Raw genomic sequence first — 21,028 nt, 5'->3', positions numbered from 1 at the left:
CCGGTGGGAGACCGACTTGGGCGCGCAACTGGATGATACAGCCTGGTTGGAGATTTGGCCCAGGGCCCGCGCCCTCTTCTAAATGTGTTACAAATGATGAGTGTGCTTTGAAACTGCTATTCTGGTGGTACTACCCATCAGTACAGATACACCATTTACGGCCCTGTTCCTCCCTACCTGCTGGCAAAACTGTGGGTCCCAGGGCTTGTACTTATGTGGTGCGAATGCCCTCTGATGCAGGTCTTCTGGGAGAATATAATTCAACTGATCCACGATATTCCTGGTAGCCACTTAAAGGATTCCTGGTGCCCAAAAAGGATATTGCTGGGTGCCCCAAGTGAGGGAACATATCCAAAATCGTGTATCCGAGCAAAGCTAATGACTCACGTTTTGCTGGCAGCACATATCACCACGGCCTGAGGTTGGAAAAGTGGAGGGCCCGGGCATAGGGCGCTGGTGGGTTAAGGTGTGGGACATTTTAGTGGCTGAGAGGGTATTGGCTGCAAAAGGGGGGAAGCTCCTTCAATTTCAGGCAGTCTGGATCCCCCTACTCGAATTCGATGAAACATTCCCGGCCCTGACCTTTAAGCCACGTCTGGTGAGACTTTATTTGGACAAGAATAGGGGTAACGGAGGGCGATAGGAAAGCAGGTGATGTGAACAATGGGCCTCCTGAGGGGGCAAAAGGGGACCGATTACGCTTGTTTGTTGTGTATCGCTACAACGAATATTATGTATGTACATGTGATGTTGTTGCTTCAACGACGTACCTGGGAGAATGTGGACGACGGCCTGAGTTGGAATGGAATTGAAAGCGAGACTGACTTCACCTTTTGTGCTTCAAGGGTCATGCCACAATATGACAGACTTTGAAAATATGGAGTCTGACATTAATAGACTGGGGTGTTCCCACGCACCAACCCCTTTCTCGATTATTACTCAAACACTGAAAGCAAGCAATGGTGGAGGTCTTTGAGAGAGAAGAAATAGCTAGGATTGGGTCACAGTGCATTATTGATTGCCTGGAGAGAGTTGTAATGATCATTTGATTCATTGTGTTGGGGGCATGTTCCTGTGTTTGGATTAGCTAATCTACGGAGTGCTGATGGCAGATCTCTGATTAAAGATGGAACCAACAATTTTGTAATTTAAGGGAACACGTTTGGAGGAGGTGGTTTGTGGCCTGTAGATGGACTACCCCATATTTAACAGATATACGCAACATTACTACGGCTGCCATTGCAACATCATAATCCCAAAACCTGGGTGTGAACATAAAAACAGCTGGTTTTTTCAAGCTTTTTGGGAACTAATACTGGATGTTTCAATCACCCTCTGAGACATTAAATTCAGAGTACTGCATGAAATCTACTATGCACTAAACAAGCTCTTTTTAAAAAAAAAAAATGGTACCTACTTTATTTTATTTTTTGAGCTTATATCATAGGCATGTATATATCAATAAACAGCGAGTGACAAATTGTTTTGCTCATGCCAACTCTTTCCTGCCCCATCCTGGGATTTCAGTTCAGTTCAATTCCTTTGCTTGTATATAATAACTGTCAAACTATCCCTCCCCCTCCCCGCAAACATAACCCCAACGTATGGGTGAAGAATTGTCCTGTTCTAGTTTTAAGAGTTCAATGGGGTGGATCGCTCTTCCAGCTCGAAGTTCGTGTTTATCAAATGATGGATATTGGACAGCGCAACCTAGGTTTGAAGTACATCTGCTCTATTGTCTGTAAACTAGTGTAGTGGTAGCCAGGTATTCAGATATTTTAAGTAAGAACCATGGGCTATTGCCGTCACCTTTTCCATGGCCATCACTCCCCACAACCTCACCCACCACATGGCTACTATTGGTCCTTCCTTAGTCTTCCACGCTTGTGCCACAGTAATTCTGGCTGCACTCAACATGTGGATGATAAGCATGGCTGTAGGCCCTGAGTTCGCGTAGCATCCCTCGACCGCCTCTCCCTGGAGCACAACAAGCGGATCGAAGGGAAGCCCTTCACGAGTTATTTCTTTAATATGACTTAAGATCTCCTTCCAATAGGCCTATTCTAGTGGGCAGGACCACCACATGTAAATAAGATCCCCAGGCTGTCCACAATTTCTCCAGCAGGCTGCAGAGTATTCTGGGTTGATATAATGCATACGTACGGGCGTTGTATACCATCGGAGGCAGAGTTTGCCTTAATTGAGGCACATTTAGAGCTCTTAGCAGTTTTATGCCAAATGTGGCCTCAAGTTTCCCCAGAGATTGGTCTCCCTACATCCGTCTGCCACCTTTGCATATATGTGAGGTTCTCATCAGGGTCCATTGCCCCCATTAGACAATATAGTCTAGTTATTCCCTTATCAGGTTGGCCTTCTTGTACTGTTAGCTCCAATCCTATTGGGTTTCTAGTTGCCCCCTCCCTTACCCTTGCGTTTGAGACCCAATGCCTTATAGTTGAATATAGTGCAATCGTTCTCGCTCCAGTATGTTAAACTTGGCGTTATAGTCTTCAAATGTTAAGGGTGTCCCCCTCTATATAGAGGTCTTTCAGAACCATGTTACGTTCCCTGCCCCCCCCCATGTGCCCAAAAGTTGGCCTGCATTCCTGGGGTAAAATCCAGGTTATAAGCAACCGGTGTGAGTGGTATTCCCCCCCCCACTTTGATCTTCCTATTTCTCAGTACCTTGTCCCAATACCACAGAGTAGTTTAAGTTAATTCTAGCAGTATACCTCCTTTTTCCCTATGTCGTGAAGCAAGGAAACCTAGGTTCACCAGGGGTGTCTTGGTTGCTTCCCTTTCTAATATTACCCACTGATTTCAATCCTCCCCAGATGTCCATTGTAGCCTCGGTGCTACCTGCGCTGCCCATAAGTACCTACGAAATTCTGGGACTCCCAGTCCCCCCAAGGCTTGTGGTCTGAATAGTACTTTTTTAAGAATTCTCGGTTTCTTACCCCCCGGATAAAGGTTATCACTTCCTTCTGTAATGTCTGGATGGCTGGGCCTGGGATTCGTATTGGGAGGGCGCCCACTACGTATAAAAACTTGGGGAGTAGGGTCATTTTAACAGCTAGAATATGTGCCGGCCAGGACAGTTCCTGCAGTTCCCAACGTTTTAGGTGCCCTGCTAGTGTTTTCAGGAGGTCCGGAATATTAGCCCCGTATAGTCTATCATACCTGGGGGTCAATTGTACCCCAAGGTATTTTACCGCTTTATGTTCCCACTTCAGGGGGTATTGATTCTCCCATTCCGTGATTTGTTCTGCCCTTTCTGTAATATTAAGAGCTTTGGATTTGGGGTAGTTGATATGGAATCCTGAGACCTTCGCAAATTATTCCAATAATAGTATGGCCGCTGGTAGGGAGTTTGTGGTGTCCTTCAGAAACAGAAGAATATCATCCGCATAGAGTGCCACCTTCTGAGGTCCCCCAGTGCCCGCTTCAACCCCCTTGATTCCCGGATTGTTACAAGCCCTACATGCAAATGGCTCCATAGCCAAGATCAGAGGTGACAATGGGCACCCCTGTCTTGTGCCTTTCTGAATGGGGGATACTCTCTGTAAGTTGACCATTAACCTTGTGGATGGGCATGCAAAATTGGCCATTATCATTCGAGTGAAGACCGGTCCACACCCAAATCTTTCAAGGGTTAGCCGTAGAAAACCCCAGTGTAGGCTATCAAAGGCTCTGGAAGCATCCAGAGCCACCACTGAAAACCTCTGACCCGTCCTCCGTCCCCAGTCCATCGTGTCTATGGCATACGAATATTATCGTATGTGTGCCGCTCCTTCACAAAGCCTGCCTGATCTGAGTGGACTATCTCCGGAAGTACCACTGCTAATCTCCGGGCCAGTACTATGGAATAGATCTTTGCATCCCCATTTAATAAGGAGATAGGGCGATAACTCGCACAATCCATTGGGTCCCTGTCTGGTTTCAACAGTAGCACTGTAGTCGCCGGACTTATGTCTCCGGAAACTGACCCCGTGTCCCTAATGATGTTAAACAGGTTTTTTAGGGGGCCTATTAAGATGGTCTTAAATATTTAGTAGTACGCATTGCTTAACCCATCTGGGCCCGGGGTATTGTGTCCCTTTAGTGCCCCTATCGCCTCCCCCACTTCCTCCTCTGTTAAAGGAGCTTCCAGCTTTTGCCTGTCTGCAAATGTGGTGTCTGTTTAATTCAGTCAGTACTGCCGCTTTCCTCATGGCCATCCAACACAGGCAGCTCCATAACCACCATGTCAATACCTCTCACAGAGGCAGTGCTGCTACTTCCATCCAGTCTGTGTGGATGGCCTAGAACATATTACTTGCACATCACTCTTTCTTGAACATGGAGAAGCAGTATTACTGCTTTCACGCACTGTATCTTTGTTGCAGGTGTCTTCAGCACACCGTGTAACCAGCACCCGCAGCATTGCTGCATTGCTGTTATCCCCACGTTCAGATGTCCGTATCGGGCAGTATTATCAGTGCCTGCGGCCGGAGCCCACCTGCTGCCGCCCTGTACCACTGGGGCCACAAGAGAAGGCCTTCACGTGCCCTGTGCTCTGGTTGGCAGGCAGAGCCTCTAGGCAGCCACGCACCAACAGTGCCTCCTGCTCTACATGTTTGTCTGCTGCCTGCGAGCAGTGAACGCTGTCACTGCTGCAGGAGATTGCTCCTCCCACAATGGCTTAGCATTGGAGGGGGGGAAGCGGGAGAAGGCCCCCACGATCCATGCACTCCAATTGGCAGGTAGAGCCTGCAGAGAGCCGCGTGCCAGCAGCGCCTCATGCTCTCCATGTTTCTCTGGTGCCTGCGAGCTGCTGTAGCAGTGAGCGCGGTCACCACTCCAGGAGACTGCTCTTCCCGCAATCACTCACCAGATGGGGGAAGTAGGTGGGTCCTCTGACTCTGGTAGCCCGCTCCGGCCTCCTCGGTGCAAAGCACCAATGTTTCCCTGAAAAAGGTTTGTTGTCTCCACTGCTGATCAAGGCGGAACCGCCATCTTGGGCTTCACACCCGCACCTGTGGTGGGAAGCTTGGGGCGACACTAGTTGCACAATTCTGTTTGACCCTCACTATGGTTGACTGGGTCGGTGGCCCGTTTCTTTGAAGAATTAAAATACCCCAGGACGCCACAAAGCTACATGGCACACAGCAGTGCTGAGGAGCTCACGGGTCTTAGGACTCCATCAGCCGCCTGCCAGGCACCGCCCCTTAAGTGCAGTTCTAAAACAGTCTTCGAGTTAATACTGGTCTTTGAGGTGATTGAAGCCCCTCTTAAAAGTATGATGGGTTCCTTACTTACCTTGAAATACCTTGTGTCCTAAAGTGTGTAATTGGGATAGGCTTTCCTTGAACTGCTTTAGAGCACTTCTAAAATAGTTACAAAGTTCCTACTTACCTTAGAACTGCATATAACACTTCTGAAAAGTATAATTGGTTAACTATCTATTCCTATAATAGAAATAGTAGAATACGTTTATATAAAAAGTTATAAAAGCTGCTGCTCTTCTTAAACTGTAAGGTTGATGAGTTAATTTAAATAAGTACTCTTACTTGCCTGACTGACGTCACTTTGTGTAGTTGGAAGAGTACATGGTGAATTATTCACCTGTTGGGTTTTGCTTTCACTGAATTGCTTACTGTGTTCATGCTTATCCTTGAGTAGCTTAAGGCCCCTCTAAGTAGTATACAAGTGAAGTTACTCCCTCTAAACTGAGTACTAAAAAGTAATATTGGTGTGGAACTCTATCCGTTCTTGAGAAAATAGTTCTGTTGCATGTAATAGTGTTGGTTTAATAAGTGCCTATAACTGAATGGAATAACACTGTTTCTGATGTTTGTTAATCTGCTTAGAATCACATGGTGTGCATAGGTCCGACATCCAGTGGTCACTGCGGAGTATTGCATTTTGTTTTTCGTAGTCAAAAAAGGGGACGTCGACAAGGCGTGTCTGTAACACTATCCCTATAGTGACGTGCGTTGTACCCATAATCCCTCACGCGTCGAGGTCCCTCAGATTGTTTTTTTCCGCCCAGCTTCTGGTTGCCTTACGCGGAGCTCCTAGAGAGACATTGCAAATGCTTACTATCGGACCTCGGTCCTTAATTATACTTATTATATTGTTAAAGATCCCTCCCCTCGACGTAAGCTGTGAAGCTGTTTCTCCGCCGAGCAAGTTTTCGACGGAGGGGAAGAGACGGAGGAGATCCTTCGGCGCTGCCGAACACGTGGCCTGGCCTCGCCGGCCAACATACAGTAGGAAGAGTGGGGGTTCGAACTTTTATCTTCTCTTTGACAATGTCTTTCTTTCTCCCCTATCTTTCCCTTGGGGTTCTTATCACCAGTTATTATTGCCTCAGCTATGGAGAGGACACCTTTTAAGTTTTGCCCACGCTGTAGGGGCAAATACACTTGGAAGGACAAACACAAGCTCTGTAATCGTTGCTTGCCCTTCGATCATAAGGAGGACAGCTGTGCGGCCTGTAAGCTCTTGAAACCAAGAACTCTTAACGCAAAGTTAAGAGGTGGGCGGACTACGCTATGTCGAAGTCGGGTTCCTCACCCGCCGCCGCTGTTACAGAAAGTGACGAGGAGGGTGATAACTCGACGTCCGTTACGGAAGTCATTAACCCCCAGAAGGAGCGCTCGCGCTCCTCGACGTCCGTCCCCGGCCCCGATGGGCTCGGCTCACACCCTGCTCATGGGGATGAACACCCCAGCGACAGGGACGCACACAGACCCCATAGGCCTAAGCACACAACCCACGGCTCTTCTTCGTCGAAGACGAAGGATCCATCAGCGCCGAAGGGGACGCAGGGCACTCCGGCGTCTACCTCAGACCGTAAGGGTCTCAATCCCCACCCGCAAACGCAGTCGCGACCAGCGATTGGGCTTTCATCAAACACGGGCGCTACCCCAAAATCATCCGACGTAACGTTCCATAGATCGGCCGTCGAGGAACAACGCGTAACGCAGGCAATGTCGACACCAGAATCCTCTACTGACAAACTCGTTGTCGAGAGCCTGGCGAGAATTGTTTCCGAAGACACACGTAAGCGGACGACGAAACAAACTTCGAATACCGCACAAAAAGCTATAGAAACGCCGAAAAAGCATAAGAGTAGCCAGGAACTGCCCCTTTCATCTAAGGGCACTTGGGAACTACCGGAGGGCTTTTCAGATGGTGACGGAAACCTTTCTTCGACGTTGTGGGAGCGTTCTAAGCATTTTGAAGGTGAAAACACTGATTTCCCCCCTCTAGACTATTCAGGGGTCCCCCATGAGACCCTTGAAAGACTCCATTCTTGTATGGAGAAAATGGAAAGGTTTTTGGGAAACCAAAAGCCACCCACACCCAAAAGACTAAGAATGGCCCCAGGATGACCCTAGGGTCAAAATTCCTAGGGTGTTTCCCCCTTCTACAGACGTATATGACCTCACTGAAGAGGAGCAATACCTCCAGGAAGATGAGTGTTTGGGTGGAGAGGAATAAAATGAGGAAGAGGGGTTTGAAGAAGATCCTTACAATAGTGCAGGAGCTTTCGAAGAAGATACAGCTACGTCGCAGCCTTGGCAATCCCCATCAGTGCACTCAGACCCTGATGTCTTTCACCCTTCTCCTCCCAAGGATTCACCTATTGGAAACACCTCTCCCATTGATGACCAACCTTCACTTAATGCACTATTGCGCAAGGCAGCAGCGCATTTTGAAATAGACACAGGGGAGACTCTTCCTGACATAGACTTTGTAGAGAAAGTTATTAAAGAAAAAGCCCCTGTTAGTCAGTCTATTCCGCTCCTGGCTTCTATAAAGAGAAGAATAACTCCTTCCCTTTCCAATCCTGCCTTAGTCAGAGGGGTCAACCCTCGGATAGAAAAGCTCTTCAGCCCTTCGCCCTCTGACCCGTTGTACATCAGAGGCCATTCTATTCCGGACTCCCTCGTAGTTACTAATACAAGGAAAAGAGCAGGGGTACCACTATCCACTAGTGAGGCACCACCTGACAAAGAGGGCAAAAAGCTCTACGCACTTGGGAAGAGAATCACGACGTCCGCCGCCTTTTCAACTAGGATTGCAAATAACAATTCCCTACTAGCTAGCTACGCAGATGCACAGTGGAGCAAGCTGTGCAGCGAAGCAGAGGACGCACCAGAACCCCTGCGTTCACGCCTGTTAGCTACAATCTCAGAGGGAACTCTTGTAAACCAGGGCATCGTAAAGAACTCCTTAGATGCCGCAGAGACGGCTGGCCGTTCCCTGGTTCAGGGAACACTTCTCAAACGCCATGTCTGGCTGCGCAATTCGGGATTTAAGCCGGAAACCCAGGCTTCCCTGATAAATAAGCCCATAGAAGAAACACATCTGTTTGGGAAAGCAGTTGATGAGGCCCTAGAACATGCGAAGAAAGCGTTTGATACCATCAAAACTCTTGACCAAATTTCTAGGCCCCCTAACAGACGCGGCTATGGCAATAGACGCTCCTTTCGTGGCCAACGCCAGCAGCAAAACCAACAGCAATTTTACTCTGCTACCAACTGGCCCTCTAACCAGGGTAACAACACCCAGTTCAGTCAAAGAGGCCAACGCCGTGGCAGGGGAAGAGGTCGCGGCTCCAGCCCCAAAGGTTCCACGCCCAATACCAACAAATGACCCGAAGATTCGGGTCCCCTCCCATGCATCACCGGTCGGGGGCCGGCTAACATCGTTCCTTTCAGCATGGGAGGGAATATCGTCAGACCGCTGGGTATTATCCACCATAGCCCACGGATACTGCATCGAATTCAACGGTTCCCCGAAGTACAGACCCCCACGGAACCGACGCATGACACCGGAACACCTCACCATTCTTCTACAAGAAGTAGAAGAGCTACTGAAAAAAGAAGCTATAGAGGCTGTCCCCCTATCTCAGGTAACAGAAGGTATTTATTCAGTGTACTTCCTTGCGCCCTGTATTAGATCTGCGCCCAGCGAACAAGTTTGTCAAACCCCAAAAGTTTTGTATGGTGACCTTGCAGGAAGTAATCCCACTGTTATCACAGGGGGGTTACATGACAACACTGGACATGAAAGATGCATACTTTCATATTTTAATGTTGCCAGCGCACAGAAAATACCTCAGGTTCAAGATAGAGAACACACACTACCAGTTCAGAGTACTACCCTTCGGGATAGCATCTGCACCAAGGGTATTCACGAAAGTACTGGCAGTGGCAGCGGCCCACCTGCGCAGGTTATCCATCCCGGTATACCCTTACCTCAACGACTGGCTCATAACAGGGGATTCTTACGAAACATGCTTCTCCAATACCCAAAAGACTGTAGACCTTTTGTTCCAACTGGGCTTCTCCATCAACGAAAAGAAGTCCAGCTTAGACCCCAGCCAAATCAAACAATTCCTAGGGGCTCTAATTCGAACAAAGGACGGCCTCGTCTTCCCCTCCAACGAGAGGGTCCAAAACATGCTGTTTCAGATCCCCCATTATGTGGCAGGTCGAGAGGTGACGGTACGCAAAGCAATGCGCTTGCTAGGAATGATGGCGTCATGTATTTATTTGGTACCTCACGCGCGCCTGCGCATGCGCCCAATGCAAGAGTGGCTCAACAGCCAGTGGTGTCAGGCCAGCGGACAATGGGACGATCTAGTGGTGGTCTCGCAGGCCTTGGTTCTCTCGCTACGGTGGTGGACAAAAGAAAACCTGTTATTAGGGAAAACTTTTGCCACACCCGCAGTGGAAGCCACTCTAACCACAGACGCATCCCTTACAGGATGGGGGGCTCACCTATCCATCACACTGCTCACGGAGCGTGGACTCCGAGCTTAGCATCCAAGCATATAAACCTGCTGGAACTACTAGCGGTGTTCAAAGCACTGAAAGCCTTTCAGGAACACCTACAAGGAAAGACAGTGATGGTCCTCACAGACTGCACCACAGCCATGTACTACCTCAACAAGCAAGGGGGCACTCACTCTCCAGGACTGTCCAAGCTGTCCCAGAACATCTGGAAGTGGGCTCTCAAACACAACATGTTCCTACTATCACAACATGTACCAGGGGAACTCAATCTGCTAGCAGACAAACTCAGCAGAGACTTCCCCCTGCCCGTAGAGTACGAATGGCGGTTACAAGAAGACATCGTCTTCGACGTCTTCACACAGTGGGGTTTCCCAGAAATAGACCTGTTCGCAACTCTGGAAAACTCTCAATGCCAAGATTACGCCTCCAGGTACCCCCAGAACCAGTCCAAGGGGAACGGTCTATCGATTCCATGGTCGGGGAAATTTGTTTACGCTTTTCCCCCCGACTCCCCTTCTCAACAAGATAGTGCACAAGATGCACCAGGAACAAGTTACCATGATACTGGTGGCCCCTATGTGGGCCTGACAGCCATGGTTCGCTCACTTGTTGGAGATGTCTCTATCTCCTCCAGTGAAACTGCCCTGCCCGTACAACATGCTGTCACAAGACAGGGGCAGGACACTGCACCCATGCCCTCAGACCATGAATTTAGCAGCCTGGCTCCTGAGGTCATAGAATTTGGACATTTACAACTTCCACAGAGGTGCATGGACATCCTCAGAGAGGCCAGAAAGCCTAACACTCGTCACTGCTATTCTAGCAAATGGAAAAGATTTGTCTTCTGGTGTAGAGGGAAGAGTATCAACCCCGTTGACTGCTCTCCCACACAAATTATTCTGTACCTGACCCATTTACTGGACTCGGGTCTAGTATTCAATTCTATTAAAGTACCCCTGGCAGCGCTTTCTGCTTACACCACTTCACAACTCAAAGTATTGTGGTGGAATATCCCAGTAATCAAAGCCTTCATGGAAGGGGTAAAGAGAATACACCCTCCAATAGCAAACCCAGCTCCCGGCTGGGATCTAAATGTGGTACTCACCAGGCTCATGGGGTCACCCTTTGAACCCATGCACAAGGCAACTCTTAAAGATCTCACTCTTAAGACTGCTTTCCTAATAGCTATTACCTCCATTAGGAGAGTAAGTGAACTACAGGCCCTTTCGGTTTTAGACCCCTTTGTAACAGTTCACAAGGATAAAGTGGTTCTACGCACACACCCAAGGTTCGCACCGAAATTCATCTCCGAATTCCATGTCAACCAGTCTATAGAACTACCAACGTTCTTTCAAAATCCTTCAAATCTAGGAGAAAAAAGCCTGCATACACTTGATGTGCGCAGAGCTGTCATGTTTTACATGGAAAGAACTAGTCCACTGAGAAAGACTAATCAGTTCTTTGTCTCGGTGGCAGCAGGAAGAGAAGGAGATGCAGTTTCAAAATCCACTATATCTAGATGGATTGTACAATGCATCACTCTCTGTTACACTCTTGCTAAGAGAGAACTACCCTTCAAGCCAAGAGCACACTCTACTCGAGGCACTGGGGCATCCATAGCATTCATTGCAAATGTTCCCCTTGAGTCCATCTGCAAAGCGGCAACCTGGAGTTCTGTACACGCCTTTACAAAACACTACTGTCTAGATGCCCACTCTAGATCTGATTCCCAGATGGGACAAGCAATATTAAGACATCTTTTCTCTACTGTTCCTTCTCACAACCCACCTCCAACTCCGGGTACTGCTCGCTAGTCTATGCACAGCATGTGATTCTAAGCAGATTAACAAACATCAGAAGACAATGCATTACTTACCGTAAAAGCTTTTCTGATGGTTGTATCTGCTTAGATTCACATGCGCCCACCCTTCCTCCCCGCTCGGATGCAAGGAACATAGACATCCTTTTCTATATCTCTCTTTTCTGTACTCACTCACGTCTAGAAGGCTCCTTCAGGGCAGAAAATACAAACAGAGGGACCTCGATGCATGAGGGATTATGGGTACAAGGCACGTCTCTATAGGGATAGTGTTACAGACACGCCTTGTCGACGTCCCCTTTTCGACTACGAAAAACAAAATGCAATACTCCGCAGTGACCACTGGATGTCGGACCTATGCACAGCATGTGAATCTAAGCAGATACAACCATCAGAAATGCTTTTACGGTAAGTAATGCATTGTCATATTGGGACCAATAGGGCCTATTACCCTTGAATTATTCTATTCCGAAAGTATACCCTACCTAGTTTAACTCTCCAAGAATAGCTTAATGCCATTCTGACTTTGTTATAGCTGTGACTCAAGTTCATTGCTTATTGTAATCCAACTATGGTTATACTTTGGTTTGTATACCACAAGTATTGAGTTGGTTTTTAGAATTGTTTAAATGAGCTTGTTATAGTACTTAATTCCCCAAGATTTATCTTGACCTACTTGTATTTAAACAAACCCTTGATTTTTTACAATACATAGGGTTTCAGTGTTTCATTGGACCATATGTATGCTACAATTTCTTTGTACCAATCTACAGCCCTCTCTCCCTCCTAAAATAAGCCTGGCTGCTCTGTCTACGCTACCAAATGTTCTCGGATGGTACAGCCTTATACTAATAGTGGAGTTTTGTACTGCCTCATATGGTTTTATGAAGCCTTTAGTTGGACTTTAGAAAAACTGTCCTAACAATAGGCTTTGGGGATGAAGAATCAGGGGAGAGTGGGGATTAGGCGGGTATAGCAATTTCTTTCAATTTTAGAAGAGTAGTGTACAAAGTGGTGTTTGCAAATGGGGAAGATTATTGCGCATGAGGGCAAGGAGGAGCCAGCTTGTAGTATGGAGAAGAGTTTGAGGGGTGAAATCAAAGTGTAGCTTCGTGTACACATGTATTAATATTGACTTTCAGAAAGTTTGCTATTCCATACCAGGAAAATAATGTTCCGTTTAGTTGGACAATACACACTCAGTTCAGCATATGTAATTCCTTTGAATTTTGTAAAGTACATAACCTATATGAAAGTTAATACAGGTAGCCAAAGGGGAAATCTGCAAGTGCTAAGAGATGTATTTTGAAACTGCTCAATGTAATGATGAAATATAGTTGAGTGAATATAGGACAATGAGACAAAAAAGGTATTAACAATTTCCTGTGGTAGTGTACATTTTAAAAGGTATCCAGAAGCGAGTTAAGAGGTTGGTTGTGCCTTAACTCAATCAATTGACGGTATCGGCAGATGTTGTAAAGCCTATAAAACCCATATTTTGAATGGATTGTGTCCTCCAAAGTAGTCCTCATCTTTTGATATTTCCTTTTCAGCTTCAGCTGCTTTGGAAAAGTGTTCCTCGACGGAGGGCGCTGTGCGCTGGTCCCATCGACTCGATGTCCCTCAAGGGCCTCTGTCAGACGGTTGACCTAATCACCAGTATATGATTCATGTGCAGCGCCCGTTGGCTTCAGTTCTGTTTTTCCGACACAGCTTATGCTGAGAGAGAATTACGGCGTTCTTCGGTTCTTCTACAAATTTCAAAAGATTGTCTTCACCGTCTGCTCCTTTGCCTAAAACGGGGTTAAAAATTATAAAAAATTCAAGATTGTGGGGCAAAAATGTCAATTACCGATTCCCCACTGCGTATATCTTTGGTGCCTCATCACAGAACATCGCAAAATGGACTGCGATTCCGGTCAGGCTATGACCAAGCGTAAAGGTCAATTAGCGGTGGGTAGGATCACTTCAAAAACCCCTTCTCATAGTTCAAGAAAACAGCCATACGACGAGTCGAGATATTCTCCTCTACGGAAGAGGTCCAAGAGATATCGATCCAGGAGTCGATCACGTCACTCATCTTCGTCACTCATCTTCATCTAAGAAGGCAAAAATGAGACGATCATAGAAATCCTTAATCCACGAGTAAATGCTCGCCTCAGAGGATTGCTTGCGCAACCAAATCCTCCACTTCGGCTCATTGGGGTGAGTTTAGGAGATAGATGATCAAAATATTTGAGAAGAAGGCCCTGACCCCTTTCGAAGGAAAAGAAAAGCTATGCCCCGATCGCTCTGCATAAAGACGACTTAGGGAAGTCAAAGGCTAAATTCGGTGCGCCCTCGATCCTGGGACGAAAACCAGATTCTCATCGGGAGCCATCTAGGCCTTGAACCGACGAGAAATTGTAGAGGACTTCGACAAGTCGAGAATGCAGCCCTTCGAGGGTGTTATCGAAGAAAATGAAGTCCATAACTTCGACAATAACCGGCTCTAACCCATCGATGCATTTCCATCTGTGCCATCGACACCTGTGTCTAGAACCTCGAAACTAGGATAGAAAGACTCAACGTCATTGACCTCGAAACCGCCGACTAATTCGAAACCACTAATGGTACAAAACGAATCTTATAAACCATTGCCTAAGAAATATTTCTTTAGGTCATTAACCTCCATTTATGAGGAGCATGAGCCTTCTGATGACAACACTCCTCCTTTTGGTCTACAATACAGAACTCAAAATGTTACAGATGCATGAATATCTGAGGAATCCAGAATTAGATTTATATGAAAAGCTTCAGACAGCCAGTGGTGTAGACACATTACCCTGAGATGGAGTTTGGTAAACCAGTAGGCCTGCTTCTCCTTTTGAGCAAGATGATTTTAACAGACTTACTGGACCAAGGTCCACAGAAAGATCCCTTCGAATGGATTGTGTCCTCCCACTTCCTCATCTATGATATCTCCAATATTCAGCTTCAGCTAATTTGGAAAAAGAATTCTGCAGAGGGCGCTGTGCGTCGATGCGGTCGACTTGATGTCACTTGAGGGCCTCCGGCTCAAAGGATGACATCATCGAAGGTATATCTGGAATGCGCAGCGCCCGTTAGCTTCAGTTCCATTTTTCCCAGTAAGCTTTTGCTTTGTGAAATACGGCGCGCTTCATATTTTACTTTGCGATTGTGAATGTCTGTCTTTGGCTCTGACAACCCTGAACACTGGGTTTAAGAAATGCCAAGACTGCAACACTAAAATGTTGCTGACAGATACACATCGGGTTTGCTTGTGGTATCTTGGTGTGGAGCACAAGATCTCGACATGTCAGAAGTGTTAATCGAGGACTGGAAAAGCTGTGAAGGAGAGTAAAGGGAAATTGGTGTTAAGTAGACTGCCCAAGAAATCCCCTTCGACTACCCCATCAAAAAAACATTACTCGGACGAAGCGAGAGACTACACTCCTCGACGAAGGAAGACTAGATGGTCCAAGTCACGGAGTGGGTCTCGCCACTCGTCAAGGGAATAGGAGAAATGGCCTACTTAGTCTTCCTCGTCCGACTCTTCTCCAAAGAGGAGTATATCTTGCCCTACAAAGGCCTCTACTGTGGCTGAATGGGAATCATTCAGGCAGGAATTGGTAAACATTTTCGAGAGTCAGAATCCCTCGAAGCAAGTAGGCCATGCTCCTATCGCGCCTTCTGAAGCCGGTAAGGAAAGGGCTTGAGCCAAGTCCTGCACGCTTTTGTGCACGGGACGGAGACCAGATTCTCATCGTGAGCCGACAAGGCCTCGACACGTTGGAAAGTCATTGAATCCGTCGAGCCATTCAAGTCCATGGACTTTATACGTGATGGACAAGTCCACATCAAAGTAATCGACGCCATTGGCGCAATCAGTGCCATCGACACCTAAGACATTATCATCAAAGAAATCAATGCAAAAATCAAATTTGGTGACTACTCCATCGGCATCTGGCTCGAAGCCATCGACCCCTTTACCAGTCATTCAAAAATACTTTACACCATTGCCTAGAAAGGATTATTTTAAATTTGACGTCCATTTATGACACCGACACCCAAGACATTTTCATCAAAAATCGACGCAAAAATCAAATTTGGTGACTACTAGACTAGAGTCTGGCAGTCGATAGAAATTTGAGAGAAAAATATAGGCCGTCTAGTAGTGACCCCAGCTACTTGTCTAAACATCCTACCCCAGAAAGCCTGGGGGTGTAAGCAGCAACCGCTACTTCAAAGCAAGCTGCCTATCCAACCAATCCCCCAGAACGGGATGATAAGCATATAGATGCCTGGTCAAGGAAATACTTTTTTGCCGGGAGCAGGGCTCTCAAATCTGCCAGATCTACATGTGCCCTTGCAAAATCTACCTTCACCCTATGGGACTGTGCATACATGGCGGCTGAACATATTCCCGAAAAGGGAAGACAGTGGTGGCTTTTTTGTGAATCTGCACAGTTGGGTTTGGATTCTGCTGACTGTATCATCACAGCCATGGCGGTAAGCACCATGATGTGCAGGTTTGCGTTGTTAAGGAAGTCTGGATTTGCACCGGACGTGCGGTCTAGACTCCTTAATATGCCTTTTGACGGGTCTCCTCTTTTTGGCAGCAAGACTGACGAAGGCCTTGAGAAGCTGCAGACTTCGAAAGCGGCAGCCAAGTATCTAGGTGCCACTATTAGGCAGCCTCAGCCCTTTCACGCTAGTGGACATTCTTGGAGGGGTAGATCCTTTTGCTACTACTCAGTTGGAAGAGCGAGTGGAATTGGCTGGTCAAAGAGGCCAAAGAACATTCCCGCGTGGTGGATGAGAGAGAGATGCAAAGCCTGCCCAAGCAGTGGCATCTTTACCATCAGCCACTGCTTCAGCCACCTCCAAAATCTCTGAGGTCTTGACTCACGACACCCTGCTGGGAGACACTGTCTCAGCATCTGAAAGAATGGCAGGGTATTACTTCAGATGATTGGGCATTAGAAACCATAGCCCAAGTTTACGGCCTCCCCTTCACTCAGAGACCTCCGAATCATCCACAGTGAAGCCATTCATTAAAGGTTCCAGATCCGTTCCTTTTGCAGGAAATGTTTAGCCTGCTAGAGAAAAGTGCTATAGAGCTGGTACCTGTAACGGAGAGGAACAAAGGAAGGTATTCTCCAGATTTCCTAACCCCCAAGAAGGACGGAGGACTGAGACCCATCTTGGACTTGAGATACTTGAAGAAGTTCCTCAGGAAGGACAAGTTCAAGATGGCCACACTTTCTCAGATCCTTTCGGCCCTCCAACTCCAGGATTGGATGGTGTCATTGGACTTTCAGGATGATTATTATTATTATTATTATTTTTTTTTTTTTTTTTACACAAATCGGTAAGAGCTTTATTGGTTTCAGGGCTTAGGTATGAAAAGAGGGGAGAGCTTATTTTCATGTGCCAATCCATCTCAAGTACAAAGTACCTTTGGTTCGCCATTGGCGGTTCTTATCAGTTTCGAGTTCTGCCTTTCGGCTGACATCTTTCCTGAGGGTTTTCACCAAACTGATGGCAGTGGTGGCACCGAGTCTCAGAAGAGGGGGGGATTCACGTCTACCTCTACCCTAACATCTCAGCATAACCTACCACTCTCTCCACAGACTGGGCTTCTCCCGCAATTGTAAGACGTCCCACATGATACCATCTTAAAGGCTCCAATTCAGCGGAGCGGTCCTGGATGCATCCTTGGGGTGGGGGGGTGCCAGTGGTTGTGGCTCGCCACCTGAGATGAGGGCTCAACATTCCGGAGATGGTCACCAAATTCCAGAGTGCCCAGCGTCTTCCAGCCTTCAACTTTTGAGGTTGCTCGGCTTCATGACATCCTGCATTTTCCTGGTGCCAGAGGTTCGCCTGACAATGAGATCTCTCCAATGGGCTCTCAGGACTCAATGGTCCAATTATCAGGCAGATGTCAGACCTTCAGGTTCTGAGTGGAGTCGCACAGGATCTTCTGTGGTGTGTCTGCAAGGACAACATTCTATAGGGAGAACATGTTTGGCAACCATGGCCGGAGATGACAGTAGTTACGGATGCCTCACTCGGGTAGTGAGGAGCACATGACAACGATCTGACAATCAGCAGTCGGACTCATCAGAGTCCAAACTACATATCAATCATTTGGAGCTGAGAGCAATCAGAATAGCGCTGAACGCATTTCTGCCCGCTGTATGGGGAAAGAATGTCCTGATGACGGACAACGGAGTGGCCATGTACTACCTCAACAAAAGAGGAGGTGTAGGGTCACTACCACTGTACAGAGAAACAATGCAGCTCTGGTTCTGGGAAATTCAAGAAGGAATCTCTGAATCAGCAATTGACTTAGCCGTTAACACTGAGGCGGATGCTCTGAGCAGGCCGAGCAGTCTCCCACAAGTGGGAACTAGCTCAGGAATTCCTACAAAAGATCTTCACCCTTTGGGGAACCCCTCAAGTGGATCTATTCACGACCAGTGTCAACCGGAAGTGCAAACTGTTCTTCTCCAGGGAATTTCCCCAAGAGGAGCTCTAGGAGACCTGTTCGTAGTGTACTGAGTGTCCACTCCTGAGCGCGTTTCCTCCAGTCCCTGCGATTTCTCGCGTGATCAGGATGTTGACAAAGTTCAGGAAATCCATCATCCTGATTGCTTCGGATTGTACCAGGAGGATGTGTTACCCGGACCTTCTGGACGTGCCCATCTGCCCTCCAATGCATCTAGTGCAAAGAGAAGACCTTCTCTCATGAGTGGAGGGTTAGGGTTCTCCATCCAGAGGTCAAGACACTCAACCTTCACGCATGGTTTCTGAGAGGTTGCGATAAAAGGATTGGTACCTCCCGGATGACCTAATCGATATTTTGCTTTTGGCCAGAAGGCCAGCAACTGAATCTTTGTACCGCTGCCGCTGGAACAAATTCTGCAGCTGGTGCAGGGAGAAGAGTGTGGGCCCTTTTCAATGCGATACACCGAACGTGTTACTTTTCTGTTAGACTTGGCGAATCTGGGGCTCCAGAATGAAGGGTTACTTGCCAGCGCTTTCGATTTTCAAGCACTCATCGGAAGAAACTTCATATTTTAGTCATGCAATTTCTTAAGGGACTCACTGTGTTTCAGAAGAAACTTCATATTTTAGTCATGCAATTTCTTAAGGAACTCACTGTGTTTCCACCTACTCCTTTTCAGGTCCCAATACGGAATTTAAATAGTGTACAAAAATGTCTCTTCCATTTGAACCTCTAAATTCATGTCCATTTAAGATTGCTAATGTTGAAAACCGTTTTGCTAGTGGCAGTAACATCAGCCTGCAGGGTGAGCGAGTTACAGACACTTTCTTGTAAACCTCAAATCACTATATTCTATAAGGACATTGTGGTTCTTAAAGTGAAACCTTCTTTTCTGCCAGCGATAGTCTCTGACTTGCATTTGCCTCAAAAAATCAAGAGGGCTACCGATTAAGGACATCTTTATTTAATCCTTGATAATTCATAAGGACAGGTCTAAAGTCGTCCCGCCTCAAAGACCGATACTGCTTTGGTAGTCTATCAAAAGATGAGGAATAAGTGGGAGCACACAATCCATTCTAAGATTACCCCTGTTAACGTTCTTTCAATTGGATGTTCCTATCACGTATTCCTCATCGCCCCTCCCATCCTACCGTACGGTAGGATGGATGTGATTTTTACACTTTACGCTCTTAGTCTATTACAGGCTTAAATACTATTGCTAGTAAATCCTCAAAAAGGGGAGGAACAGAACTGAAGACAACGGATGCTGCATGTGCAACATATACTGGTGATGACATTGACTGCCAAACGGAGGCCCTCAAGGGACATCCAGTCGATGGGACCAGCGCACAGCGCCCTCTGTCGAGGAAAAAACTTTGCTGAGCGACTGAAGCTGGAAAGGAAATACAATATCAAAAGATGAGGAATATGTGGGAGGAACATCCAATCGAAAGAAAGTTACCACGGGTAAGTAACCTAGGGAATGACTGGGCTGCCCACTGTCCCAAAACTGCATCCAAGGCTCCAGAGCCACCTAATTAGTAAATAACTCTTCGAATATAAAATTCTAAATTCTTACGTACTCTCAGCACTTACCCCACAAATTCTCTGGCAATTTGCATAGCTTGAGATATCATGTTGGCTCCGGTTTTAGTAGCTTTAAGCCTTCAATTAGACAAGTTGAGGCCCAATTCGAAATTTTGATAGCTAGTTGACAGTGCACCATCATTGTGTTATTTTGTTAATGTTGGCTTTAAAATTGAAAAATAGAAAGCTATCACATTACAACTTTGAATTTATTCTGTTTCATTTCACAGAGATTGCGCAGTGGACACTACCTGTGTGCTTTGTATGGAGTGCTTTCTGCAAAGCGTTCACAAAGACCATCGATACAGGGTGGGTAAATACTCATTTGGATTCTATAACTGTCATAATACACCATTCTGTTATCTGTGTATTGGAAGAACAATGTCCCTTCAGTTCCTAGTTTCTTGCAAAGACTGTGCTCCGGCTAGGCCAGTTAATGTGCATCTTTCTAAACAGCAGAAAGTTCTGCCAAACATGTAGCTTGTTGTGAATATACCAAAACAATGAAAGGCTCCCATGTTTGTCACATTTCAAAACGACTTTCTTTGCAGAAACTGACATTGCAGGCCTAATTCTATTTTTCAGCATGTTTACCATTGTTCCTTAAATAAGATGGCTACCTTTTGATAAAGGGTAACAATTTAGGATTTGTGTGGATTCCCACTTGTTCTAGGCGCAGACTCAGGAAGAACTGGTATAGTGCAAAGGTATACTGAATTTGGAGACTTTATCATGTTTTTTGTTCGATGCGTAATACTGAATGTTGCGATTTTACTTATAAATCTCCTGTCATATTGCTTTAATATGTAAAAATCACACACGGTGTAAAATTCTTGAATGTTATCTCAGAGGATTATTGGAAAAGAACTTGCCCTCCCTTATAAATCTGTATCAGTCTGGGTTTATTATGCAAAGAAATGCATTTAATAATAATAAAATAATTTAGCATTTATATAGCGCTATGAACCCTCAGGCATCTGAGCGCTGCTTAATATTACCCACGGTGTGCGGTGCTCACTAAGAGTGATCTTAGACTTATTCTCCACCTAATGGATAAAGCTCACACATCTCCAGATCCAGCCCTTTTAATGTTCAAAAAGCATTTGAGAGGGTTAATATGGAATTTCTAGAGATTACTCACCAAAAGTAATTTTTGACCTCGCAGAACTAGAATGACACTAGCAAATGTATAAAATTTTGACGTTGCGTATAGTGGTTATTGGCATGCAAACAGCAGAATGCACTTGGAAGAGGTACATATCATGGTGTCAGCTGTTGGAAACAGTAAGGTAACTCAATATATTTTGAACAGCAGTA

The 21,028-nt window shown here is 46.4% G+C and overlaps 1 protein-coding gene across 3 annotated transcripts in view; it reads left to right on the top strand.

Moving 5' to 3' along the window:
* Positions 1-21,028, top strand: part of UBR2 (ubiquitin protein ligase E3 component n-recognin 2) — a 2,523,611-nt gene that overhangs the window by 133,452 nt on the left and 2,369,131 nt on the right. For all 3 annotated transcript variants that reach the window (XM_069608499.1, XM_069608498.1, XM_069608497.1), the window contains exon 3: positions 19,942-20,020. In XM_069608499.1, coding sequence (XP_069464600.1) covers positions 19,942-20,020 — 79 coding nt within the window. The remainder of the gene's footprint in view (positions 1-19,941; positions 20,021-21,028) is intronic.

Source organism: Ambystoma mexicanum, chromosome 4q, assembly GCF_040938575.1.
Source record: "Ambystoma mexicanum isolate Mex_15411 chromosome 4q, UKY_AmexF1_1, whole genome shotgun sequence".
NCBI lineage: Eukaryota > Metazoa > Chordata > Amphibia > Caudata > Ambystomatidae > Ambystoma > Ambystoma mexicanum.
The sequence above is the reverse complement of the archived record's forward strand: the minus strand, read 5'-3'. Positions and strand labels throughout refer to the sequence as shown.